Below are 13,033 nucleotides of genomic sequence, written 5' to 3' on the forward strand. Positions count from 1 at the left end.
GTGTGAGACCAAATGGGCCCATCTGTCTTTTCTGTCTACTGATAATCAAGCCCATTAATCTGCCCTTCCACTTAAATATTAAATCCCTTGACCCCTAAGAAATGCTACACCTCAAATTCTTACCAGTCACATAGGTTACCTGCACTGTTTGTGCCTAATGGAAGGACCCCTTCCAGTTTGTGGGACAGCAGGAGACTGACAGGCCATGCTCTGCACAACAATGTGTAGAGGACAGAGGGACTTGGAAGGGTCCCCCGGGATGCTTTAGCAGATGCCCCTCAGCCTTTCCAGAGCCACCCTTCATATGTCCACTGTTTGAACAGTATTCTCTCTGTTTGTGTCTGTTGGTATAAAAGCGATGGGAAAAGGAGCGTTCTCGGACCTGTCCCAAAAAAGTGATCACACTGTCTCCTTCCCCTACTCCACCTCTCTACTGGGCGCACAGTGGCCAGCAGGTGACCTTCTCTGCATGCTCTGTGTCCTGTTTTCCTGCCTGCCTGCATAGAGATCAACTCAGTATCCCCTCTTTGCAAAGATAACTGTTAAAACAAGACCATTGGTAGCGAAGCAACCGTTATTGCTACAATGAGCAATTCCTGACTGGATAATGCATTATATAGTCAGACCCTGGGTGGTTTCATCCAGTCTCCCATCTTGGGACTATAACTGTGCAACTACAAGCTAACATGTAAAATGTATTCAGCACAGATCTAGGACCCAGAAGCCCTGAGAGCAACACATTTTTATAAATACCCATTTAAAGCAGCCATTTTTCTCTTGCTATTCAGTGAGGTATGGGTACTTGGAAGCTTCATAGGGACTATGTGAATTTGATTCCTTCTGATTCTGAGAGCCTTGAATGCTGCTTATCCAGCTTCTCCCACCAAATACTTGCCTTTTCCCATCCACCCCACTTACTGCAGGCAGATCATTCAAGAACAGTCATCCACAAATGTGGCTGTGAGGACAACAAGCACACATATATAAAGTTTATAGAATGGCTTTGTTGACCTTTGTGATACAGACCTATGAAATAAAAGGCTAATTTTGAGGACAGGATCTGTGGAGAAACAGTCTCTTAATTAAGGTGGCCCATGTAAAAGATGACCACTAGTAATGTGTCTGAATTTAAAGGCCCAGTTTGTTTCCATAAGTCCAAGAACTGAGTCCTAGTACCTATGGTAGCTACCCAGTGCCTTGTCTCTAAACAAAAGTGAACAGTTATGAGAGCTTACTGTGACCACTCAGTATTCCAAGTCCCTTTCACACATCAGCTCAGTAAGTCCTCGTGATAGAACTGCAAGGCCCCTGCTGCTTTTATCTCTGCTTTGCAGATGAGGAGACTGGAGCATAGGGTAGCAAGACCGAGTCACTTGTAGCAGCCCACACAGGAAGTTCTGGAACCAGAACTGCATCCAGGACTTGTGACCAGAGCCCAGCCCTGGCTTCCTCCTGATTGTAGAGACAGTATGCTTGTGGTCACTGGAGAAGGGTAGCCACACAAGAATCTTTGGCTCAGTTTCTCTCCAGTAAGTGGCGTGAGGTGAAAAATCCTTCATTATCCTAGTGCTAAGTGAGGCCTTCCCTGTTCCTGTGATTGCTGGGTTCGTGGTTTCCTCTGCTCTCAGCAAGGCAGCTCTGGGCTTGTCTGATGGGTTTCCAAGCTTCTCACACATATTCCTGTCTATAAACTGAAAATGCTTTTAGTCCTTGTCCAGTTCTCCCCGTAATAAATTCTGCCTTGGTTCAATGTTCCTACTCAGGGACCACTCCCTATACCTCCACGCCCCTGAGTTTCCTCTGGGCCATTGTAATGGTTGTTCATCCCAGCCAGTTTCCCCCTCCCCACTTTCCCTTTCTAAAGTCTTGCTGTGGAAATCTACACCGGGCTAACCTGCCTTATTCTAAACCTTCTATTGAATGCCTCTGATCTCACACCACTGTGTGAAAGAAATATGTTTGATCCACTTTAATACTAACTGCAGTTCTTTGTTTATCTGTGTAGCTGACCTCATTGGATGCCAGGTGGGCAAGATGATGCCCTGGCTGCTTCCTTTCAGGCTGTGCTATCCTCCCCACAAAGGCATTTTCAATGAGCAATTTTTGGCACTGAAATTTCCACTGTCACTTAGTAGGTCAAAATAGAGCGTTTGGATGGCATGTAAGTTTCTGCTTTGTCATCAACAGACATGCAGGGATCTTGATGCTGACAGCCGTGGCAAGCAGAGTCCCCGCCATGAGAGGGTAAAGAAGCATGAACCCGTGGCATGGGATGCTGAGAGCCAAGCAGACGGGGCACGCTGTGTGGTGGGGCAGAGGGAAGGGGGTGTGGAGGATGGCCCCCTCTCCCCTTGCTTTTTGCACACTCGTCACTTAGCCAAGAGCCAGGATTCTTGTTGCTAACAGTGCTGGCCCATGCAGATAGGTTCACTATAGAACATTCATCTGCCCAGGATTCAGACTGGATGCTAAGCCTAAGTGGTTGTCTTGCATAAAGGGCCTTAACTACTTCCCGTTTCTGTCCACCTGCCCCACCAAGACCGTACTACCTCTACCCCCAAACGTGTACTGGTGGTAGAACACCATGGACTATTAGGAACACCTTCAGTAAGCAGATGGCATTTGGCAGTCATGGGTCTTGAGGTAGGAGTTCTTGAGAGCCATAACTCTTTACCAAGGTGAGGATTTTCCAAGTATAAAGGTGATAGCAAGATAATGAAAAGCTTTTGCTCATCTTTTCTGAAAAAGATTGCAACTGGCCATCATATAATTTATTCAGTAGAAGAGATTCCCAGTTGAAGGAGCCTACTTGTTTTATGAAATTTTTATTGTTATCGGTGCCCCTGAAGATCTCTAAACAGAGATAGCTTTGCACCTAGAGTGGATCATCTGTGGTTGTATTCTCACATAAGCTCTTTCTATTATATGGAGACAGTTACACCAAGCACTAAGTCAGGTTACTTCTTGGCTCCATTAGGCAACTAATCCTAGCACTGTCTTCCTGTACCCTTACCAGGCTATCAACAGGTGTATGCTGCCACAGTGGGGTGCTGGACTAGGGGGACAAGGCAGGCCAAGGTGCAGGGTCTTGACCTGCCCAGCTCCTCAGCATGGCCAGCTCACTTTGCTCACTCCTCTTGGGGCTGCTTTCAGTAAAAGGTGAGCTAGCTAGGAGAAACAATTTGAAGTCCTGGAATACATTGCTGAAGAGAAAAGGTGGGGTTTGGAGCTCAAGAGGCAATAAAGTGGCAGGGACTTTTCTTTATTGTTTCCTAGGGGCTGGTTTCTGGAGTCCTAGGTGCAGGGCCTCAGGCTAGTTACTTTGGGGGGACCCTCTACAGTTCCCTAATCTTGCATGCTACAGCAAGCCCTGCCATTCCAGAGAGATGCCTTCTGGTGGGCTGTGCTCTTCCACAGCGTCACCCCCAGGGAGCTGGCTGAGCTTCCAGGGTAGAGGCTTGTAGGTGCCAGCTACCTGCCACTCCACACTATCACCCCCTACAGTGCTGTGTAGTGATTGTCAGCTGGACTAGGGCGTGCATTGAATCTGCTTGGGACCAGAAGAACATAGGCTTCTCATTACTCTGACGGTTCCTTTGTTCTACTACCCCATGAGAAGTTAAGCAGTTATTATTCGCCAGAGCTTATAGCCAACTCAATTTCTGGAGGCTGGAGTTCCCAGCTATGTGAGCCACCACCAAGGATGACCCCACCTACATTTGCTCCCGCAGGGGATGCAGGGGCTTTGAGGTTTGTCTCCTGGCGATTTTTTGAGTTCAGCTAGCTTCTCAGGAAGCAGAGCTTCTCAGGCACTAGCCATAGTCAGAGGAGACACCCCGGTCCTGGACATCATGTGGAAAGAGCACGCTCAGTCCTAGCTTTGCTGTCTCTCTCGCTTGTTGTCTATAAGGCTGATGGCAGCATGGGCTGGTGGCAAAGACCTCTTTATGTCCACAACAAATTCCATCTCAGGACAGCTAGGGGACTTTCTGCAGAGCACAAGGAGCAAGTACATTCTCAGTGCCTGCTTCTGCCAGCACTGTCACCTGGCTGGCACCATTTCCCACTTGGTAGAGGGTGAGAGTACAAGTGCAGAGGATGGGGCTTTCACAGGTAGGTCACAGACCTGTGACTGTGTTCCAAAGTGGGCATCAGTATAAGCCCTGGAGAAGGTTGGCAAAAGCAGAGGGAAACCTTGAGCTGCATGAGTCACTCTTGCTACTGGGAACTAGAAGGGTTTGCTCACCACTGAAGTTTTTCAGATAAAGGTCTGCAATAGAGGGGTCTAAAAGTGCCACCTTTCTTACGTTCAGGGTGTGACTTTCAATCTAATGTTTCCTTTGATCTTTTTTCTTCACCTTATATTTTATAGCCAGAGCCTGAACCTTCTCGTCGATTTTTTGTTGACCAGTGGGAGCTTTCTCTTAGTCTCCGTTCCTCCCACCACCCTGCCTCTCCCTCCTCAGACTCACTCCGACAGGTAGCATGGCCTGGGACTTGGTGAAGCCACGTTCCTGCTGCAGCCTCTGCTCACCCCATCCTTATGGGTGTCTTCTGGTGGTCTTAACCTTGGCCTGTCTCTGTAGGGAGCTAATGGCACGTGTGGCTTCGTGGGGGGAGAGATAGAGCTGCTGCAGCAGACATCTAACTTAAACAGGCTGCTAGCTTTCACTGGATCGTGTTCAGTGTGTCAAAGTTGGTCAGAGTCCACCCACTTTGATTGTATTTTAACTGTATCCAGTAATGGTAAGCATTTTTTAGCCATTGGCTTCTTTTACTTCATATATCCTCATAATCATCTGTGCTACAAAATAGGAACCATATTGTAACCAAATGCCTTAGGTGAAGTAGTGAATATGCAGTATTCTGGGTGCCTCTTGAGTTGTAATCATGTGAGGAATGAACCCTGGACTTCCCTCAGTGGCACTGGTCCAGGTACAGAGCAGTTTCTACAGAGATGAGAAGGTCTTTTTGCCCTTGTGTGCTTCCTAAGCAGTGTACGCAAAGGAGTGTATGTGTGCATTGTGTGGTAGTAAAAGTCTGGCAATTGCTACGCTTCAGCTATTTTTTAACAGTTAGGAAAAAGAAACCGTCTGCTTTTCATGCCAGAAACAAACAGAAATTGAGTCTTCACCTCTGGCAGCGGGGGTGGGGGGGTAATGCTGAGAACTAAATGCGCCCAGGCTGCAACTGCTGAGGATGATGGTTTCTGATTGGGTGCACATTGCAAGCCTGGGGCTGCACAGCGTCCTAGCCTCACGTGTGCTGTCTGGTCTACACTCTCACTTGTCCGCTGCACAATGAAAGAGATGCAATTTTCTGCTCCCTTGGTGTCAGCTATTAAGTGGTGTGCTCCACTCTGCCTGGTGTCTCCACAATCCCCGATCTAAAGAAGGTTGAATATCTTAAGAGCCGTTTGTTTTCCTCAGCCACTAATGGATATAATCTGTGAGTTAATGGACAAGTTGTACAGATCCTTGGAGATCTTATTTTTAAATTGGAAAATACAAACAATTCCTCAGTTCTAGCTAAGCCTTGAGCTGAGGCAAGCGAGAATTATTTTCTTATTTTTGTTTGTTGTTCCAGATTTGTGTAGGATTGGCTCCCCTTCCCCAGAGTATTTCTCTTTGTCCCTATCCAGTCTGAGTATGCCCTTGCTCAGGCCAAGGGTCCTCTTGTATACACATGGCTCCATATGTTTGTCCATGCAAACCACTTCCTAAGGGGCCATTCCTATCTCCAGGGTAACTGTTCCTCATGTATTTCTGGGTCCAAATTAATCATGGCTCCCCTGTTCCACTTCATTTATGAAAGGCCCAGTACATACACGTATTATGGCCAGATCTGCTGGAAAGTTAACTCAGACATGGAGTCTCTAACCATCCTTTCAAAGGTGAGCCTTTGACAGCATCCCAGGACATCCTGCAAAGCTGGGCAGCCCTGGTGTGAGGTCTCAGTGTGAGTAGGAAGATTCACCATGCAAACTTGGCGATTTTCTCTTGTTACTTCTTTGACATTGCCAGAAAGAGAACTGAACTGGTTGAATTTTTTTTTCAACCCATAGAAGTAATTTCTCCTGGAGTAGAAACACATTCTGACTTCCTGGGTCTAATTTAGTCACTTGTCTACATGGCTATAGCATGTGGTTGAGATACTCCACCCAGCCTAGAAGGGTCTGGCTTTAGAGCATGGGTGCATCACAGGGATCTCATTGTGCTGCTCTCAAACCTCCATTAAGTATCAGCAGGGAAAATGGGCAGAGAAGCAACTTCTAGCAGAGCTAGCTGGTGCCCCCATGTAGGATAGGCACTGTGGTCAAGAGAAATGGGAACTCTGGCTGTGGTACCCAAGTACAGAGTCAGCCTTTGCAACTCTGAGCTTGGTTTCTTTCTAAATGAGAGAAAAGCCAGGGATTTAGCTCAGCGGTTCGGTGGCCTGCCTCCCAAGTGCAAGGACCTGAGTTCGATCCCCGGTACCAAAAAACAAAATAAATAAATAAATAACAAAATAAATAAATGAATGAATGAATGAATGAATGAGAGAAGAACCTGCCAGGCCCTCTTCTTCAAATAGGTTAATCTGGGCCTCTGCCACCTGCTTGGAGTTGTTCCTTTTGAACTGTCTTTATAATTTGAGTCACCAGGATATAGGCCCTTCATTTTTTTTTGGTACCAGAGATTGAACTCGGGTCCTTGGGCTTGCAAGGCAGGGCACCGAACCGCTGAGCTAAATCCCTGGCCGAGGCCCTTCTATATCCATCCTGGCTTCAACCTCCCTGTAAGTCCCAGAACTGTATATTCCAAAAGATGGAAAAGACCCAGTTCTCCCCTATGGAAGACCATCTCTCTGCAGCTGCAGCTCGCTCCTGTGCTGACCCCAGGTGGACACCAGTGCAGTGTTTTGCTCACCACCCAGTTTCCTTGCTTGTGGGCACTGTGTTGGCATGGTTTGCTGCTGCACTGTTTTCATTTTATACCATTCAAAGATTTTTTTTTCCTTATCCTCTCAATTTGTTTATTTTGCCTTCTCATTTCCCTGCGTTCTGGTCATTCTGTACTCTCCAACCCATAGAAGTATATAAAGATGTACACGGGCGGAGTGAGCTCATTGGCTGAGCAGATAGCCAATCAGCTGCAAAGGAAAGAGCAGCCCAAAGCCCTTCTAGCCAAGAAGGAACTGGTAAGAGCCATCCCAAGGGCACTGTCGCTAGTCATGATGCTGAGGTGGTCATCCAGCCTCTCACTTGTTCTAAGGAGCTTAGTAATGTGTGTGGCTGCTTGTGTTGCCATGTGGTATTTCTTTTTTTTAGGTTGTCTGAATTTTGATAACTGAATGCTACAACTGTATTAGATGTTTAGAATGTTACATGTAAAAGCATTTAGTTTTACTAAAAGTGATCACTCTAGAGTGCACGGAATGCATTTATGTACTTACAAATACTGAGTATATGTATATGTATATGTATGATACCCTCCTAGCAGAATTATGTCATAGTAATTTGGTTTGATTGTTATGAAATTCTGCACATTTGGATCCTTCATCAGAAACAAATCTTGGTTGTTATCAGCACCAATTCAGATTCCACCTTGTACTGAGAGTTCTCAGGAGGGGCTTGTGTGAAACACCTGCAAGAGTGCCGTTACCCTTTGGGAGAGCCAAAAGTAGAGCGAAAGCAGCGGGCCAGTACTCGCTTCAGATAGAAGCGCCAGGGTCAGCATCACCCACAGAGAGGTTGTGCAGCTGTGGGAGGGGAGTCCAGGAGGCCTTGAGTTGACCCTTCTCTTTCCACACCCCTCACCCTGTCCTGCAGGGCTCCATGAAGAAGGAGTTCCCGCAGAACCTGGGGGGCAGCGACACTTGCTATTTCTGCCAGAAGCGGGTCTATGTGATGGAGCGGCTTAGTGCCGAGGGCAAGTTCTTCCACCGGAGCTGCTTCAAGTGCGAGTACTGTGCCACCACCCTACGCCTCTCAGCCTATGCCTATGACATCGAGGACGGTGAGTCCACTCTTGGACATAAGCATGGGCTGTTTTGCCCACTGTGGCAGGCTCCGTGGGGCCATGGCTTCGTTCCGTGTGCAGGTTTTTGGTGTGCCCCTGCTAACCCCTCCCATCCGTCTCCCTCCACTCTTTGAGTCACCAGACTGCATCAAAGAATTACTTAGTGATGACAGTGAGGATGGTATATGTTATCTGAGTCATTTCCCTGACCGGACACTCCCTTGCTTCCTTACCTCATGGGGGATCTTGAGATACAGACCTGGAGTCACACGTCCATAGGAGTCACATTTGCTGCATCGATTGATGACATTAAATTGAAACTAGATCCCAGACTCTTGCTTCCCAGGCTTTTGACTCTTGAAGCCGACTGAAATGTGCCTGATATTGCTATCTTCCTCGGCACCAGCATCTTACTACCCTGTGCCTTAGGAATGGAGACCGGTGCCTGGGACCTAATCTGATTTACTGTGGTGTTTAAGGACTATCATTTTATGGCATGTGCTTTTTTAAAACAAATAGTGGAAAGACCTTGATAGGGTACAGGGCAGAGAAGTATACAAATAAATAACAAGGCCTGATGGAGTTGGGCTGGACTCGTGCCATCTGATGACCTTAAGGTCAGCAGAAATAGGTGACATAAGGCAGTGGTGACTCTTGATTCCACTCCCATAGGATGCAGAAAGAACTGCATGCAAGGCAATTTTACTGATTCAGAGAAACAGAAAATTAAGAGGAGAAAAAAACCTAGATTAAGAGGAGAGAAAGTAAGTTTTTGTGGGAGTGATGTTATCCATTACATTGAAAGGTGATTTTTTTAATGAGAAAATTGCAAGGTGATGTCACATAAGAGGGGGACTCCCGTGTAATTGGGACGGTCATTCCAATCTTCTTATCCTTCCTAGTAGTGAAGAAACAGACATCTGTGTCAGAAGGAGCAAGAAAGCCTAGAATGGCAAACTGTGAAAGGCTGATTCTTATCATCATTGCACATGGTCCTCTTACTTCATTAGTAAAGAATATTACTAAGTGGGGGAAGAATAAGACAGTTCAGTGAGGAAGACAAATTGTTAGGTATCAAATTTGGTGGGGGCGCTAAGTATGTGGCTCAGTGGTAAAGCACTTTCCTAGCATGCATGGGGCCCTGGGTTCTGTCTTCAACACTGTAAAAACAAACTTTCTGTTGTACTTTTCCTGCTCCCTGGGTAACATCTTTGACTCCAAGGATGAGGGTTGCAGATGGAGCCCACCCAATCTCCTGGAACTGTCCTTAATGCTTAGGTTATTTTAGTTAGCCTTTTACCTTGGGATATGCCTGGGAAAAATAATCCCTCAGGTCCAGCCAATTGGTCCATAGGTAGTTTTGCCTGTGAATTTGTGCTCATCTTTGCTCCTTTCTCCTGGGGATATAGATGAACTATCGTGCCTCTGGAACCTTGTAGTTGTGTTAGCTTTCTATTGCTATAACAAAATATCTGAGAAAATTAACTTAAAAAAAAAAAAAACGGTTGTTGGGGGTGGTAGCATACACATGTAATCCCACCCTGAACAATTTAGTGAGTTGGCAAGACCCTGTCTCAAAGTAAGATATAGTGAAAGGGCCCTGGGTTCAATCCCTAGCACCACCAAGAGAAAAAAAAAGGTTTATTTGGACTCACAGTTTTGGAGGTTTTAGTTCATGATTGACCCTTTTGCTTTGGACCTGTGGTGGGGCAGTGTATCCTAGCAGGAGTCTGTGATGGAGAAAACTTGCTTACCTCATTGCCTCAAAGGAAAAAAGGAAAAGAAGGGACTGAGTTCTCACAATCCCTTTCAAGGGGACCCCATCAACCTAAAAACCTCCTGGTAGGCCCCACTCCGTAAAGGCTCACCACCTCCCAGTCGCACTGCCCTAAAATAAGAACCATGCCTGTATTTAACACATGGACCTTGGGGGGTGTTCCAGATCCACACGGAAGCATTCCAATGAGAATGATGAGGCCAGGGCACATGAAATAAAGCCGTGTAGGAACGTGTGGTTAGTGCCAAGTCCCAAGCCTTCATAGAAATTTAGAAGAGGAAAGTGATAATGTTCAAGAGCAGTTTGGAATGCTGGGCATAATAGCACACACCTGTGATACCAGTGCTTGGGAGTCTGAGGTAGGAAGATCGCTGTGAGTTCAAAGCCAGCCTGGGCTACATAGTGAGACCCTGTCTCACAAAAGCAATGCAAAAGAAAAAGAAGAGCAATTTGGAAAGACTTAACTGACCTCAGGCAAGTCTTTGAAGAGAGAGGTGGGAACTGGATAGCAGAGGAAGGAGATCCCTTTCTAGACAAGAGGACCTCAGGCACCTGAAGGCAGTGGCCTTAAGGCTGGCATGGAATGAGGCCAGCCTCCCAAGTGCATTATGATTCTAGACATGGAGCAGGGCCAGCAATGGGCCTACACCAGCTCCACAGATTACTCAGAGTTTTCATCAACTTAGCCCCTCCAGAGAAGTCTCCTCATCTGTTAGGAGGCACATGGACTCAGGAAAAGAATGCAATTTTAGGGGCACTAAAATTTTACCCTGTTGTTCGGCCGAATTACTGAAGGCTTCATAAATCTAAATAAAGGTCAGGGATATAGCTCATTGGCACCACACCTGCCTGGCAAATGCAAGGTCTTGAGTTTGATCTCCAGTACCCAAAAGAAAGAAATCTAAATGAGGTGCCTCAAATAAGAAAAGAAAACAGCAGAGAAGTTTTTGGAGCTCAGGAGAAAAGAAATATCACAGGTGTTGAACTGGGCCCTAAAACACATAGCATATCATTTTGTACTCCTAACAACTCTGGGCGGTAACTTTATTATTGTAATTTTGCAAAGTAGAAGCCAAGTTTGGAGAATTTCTCAGTTGCTTGTCCAAGTTTACACAGCTAGTAGGTGCTGGCTTGTGTTCAATGACCTCCAGGTGAAAGGTTTGTATTCAGTTACCTCTGAGGTGACTCCAAGTCCTTTGTCAGCTCCACAGTGATAAACTGAGATCCTGTGCATCTGCAACAGGTGTGTGATTTGCCTTTGTCACTGGCCAGTCTTCCCATCTGCACTTTCTAAGGGTGCAATTTCTGCCAGAACCAAGCTGCTCTTCTTCGCTGAGTGCCAGCTCAATTTTCATTGCCACCGACTCTTCAGATGAGGGCTGTGAGTTAGACAGTGTCACGTTTCTCCCTGTCGTCTTGAGGAGAAAAAACAGACTCCCTGCTGGAGGAGTTTATAACTTCTCAGGAGTGACAAGCTAGCAACTGTGTCTTTTGTCTGGACTGCTACACTCCCTGCCTCCACCACTGACCCTGTAGTCTGTTTCCACAGAGCAACCCGAGGGATTTACAAAGGTGTCAGTGCCACCAATGCCCTGCTTCCTACCTCACTGCCCATAGCAGTACCAATGGGATTCACAGCCTTGTCCTGGGGAGAGCTTTGCATGGCTGCCTTAGTTCTCTGCTGTCATGTGCCCTCCGCTCACTACTGTCCCCTTTCACACTGGTCTTTTTTTCCACTCTATGAACATGATGGAGCTGCTGCTGCGTTGGGACTTAGCACTAGGAGGCCGTCTCCTCCCTGCAGCACACTCCCTGTCTTTTCCTGGCCTTCCCACCTGCACAGGCCTCCTCCTCAGGCCCTTCCTAGACTTCTGGCCTGACGTGGCAGGCCAGGTTCAGTCACACTGCCTTTTTAGTTCCCCACAGGACAGTCATTCTGCTTAGTCACACGGCAACTGCTCCTTCCATGGAACTTCTCTGTCCTGACAGGAGGGCTCTCTGCAGTTGGATTATACCTGCCACATAATGGCACTCAGTGAGTGGCTGAGTGGAATGGATGAAAGACCCAGTTTGCCTTGTTTGCCTGACTGCCATCCGTTTTCTCCAGTTCCTGTTTGCAGTCACTCTCTTATGTAATGATCAAGATTGCTTAATTTACACCATCTCCAATTGGTCAGATAACTGAATCACCCAGTTAATTTTTTGTACCAGGGATCGAACTCGGGTCCTTGTGCTTGCAAGGCAGGCAGCAGAACCACTGAGCTAAATCCCCAGCCCTACCCAGTTAATTTTTAACTGTCTGTCTTTACTGATTGATAGGTTAAATGTACAGGTTCTGGAGTCAGCCTCAGAGGTTCAGATCCTGTCTATGAGACTATGAGACACTTTGGGCAGGTTGCTCAGCCTTTCTTTGTCTCAGCTGGGAAGAGGCATATAATAATCGTAGCTATGTGCTAGGGATTTAGCTCAGTGGTTCTTTCGCCAGCCTCACAAGCACAAGGTCCTGAGTGTGATCCCTAGTACCATAAATAAATAAATAATCATAGCTGCTTCACTGGGTTGCGTGAGGATTGACTTGGTAGATGCACAACAGTTGCAATAGTGTCTGGCACAAGGTGAATGTTAGATAAAAATTAGATCATTCATCTAAAAAAGGAAAAGTGTCATTAAAGTTGAGTTTGGAAAAGAGAGTGACAGGATGCATTAATGGGTCACCTACAACTCATGTAAGATTTTATGTATCCCAGCCTAGGAGGTGGGAGTTGTCTTTATTTTCTATAATCACAGCTGCTGAGTGGGTGCCTTGCCTTTGAACTGAGCTCCACTTTCAGTGCTTGAGTTCCTTGCGTCACGTTGTGCTGCCTTCCTAAAGAAATGATTTTCTTAGGACTTGCCTTTGGTTCGGCCTATGGGACTTGAGAAGTTAAGTTCTGAAACTCCTGCCCGCCAGGCACTGTGCTGCTGAGGTACATCCTCGGCCCTAAGTTCTGAAACATAGGTAATTAATGTCAAGTATGGGTTAATAGTGCCCATTAGGACCACATCAAGGAAGGAAGGGTATTTCTTAAAGTAGGAGATAAAACAGACCCTAAAAGAAGTGTATCATCTGAGTACTAATAATACATTTGACCTTGACCTGTTTATTGGTGGCCAAAATTCATAAGAATAGCGTGGCTCATTACAGATTATAAAGGAAATTGAGGGTGGCCCAAAAAGTAAGTCCCCGCACAGCTCACTTTCCCTTGTAGAGACTGAG

General features: G+C 46.5%; 1 protein-coding gene across 1 annotated transcript in view; it reads left to right on the top strand.

Moving 5' to 3' along the window:
• Window positions 1–13,033, top strand: part of Mical3 (microtubule associated monooxygenase, calponin and LIM domain containing 3) — a 213,500-nt gene that overhangs the window by 123,828 nt on the left and 76,639 nt on the right. The window contains exon 17 of the mRNA XM_010630661.1: window positions 7,811–7,997. Within this exon, the coding sequence (XP_010628963.1) occupies window positions 7,811–7,997 (187 nt within the window). The remainder of the gene's footprint in view (window positions 1–7,810; window positions 7,998–13,033) is intronic.

Source organism: Fukomys damarensis, unplaced genomic scaffold (assembly GCF_012274545.1).
Source record: "Fukomys damarensis isolate Sample0158 unplaced genomic scaffold, DMR_v1.0_HiC HiC_scaffold_5, whole genome shotgun sequence".
NCBI classification, from domain to species: Eukaryota; Metazoa; Chordata; class Mammalia; order Rodentia; family Bathyergidae; genus Fukomys; species Fukomys damarensis.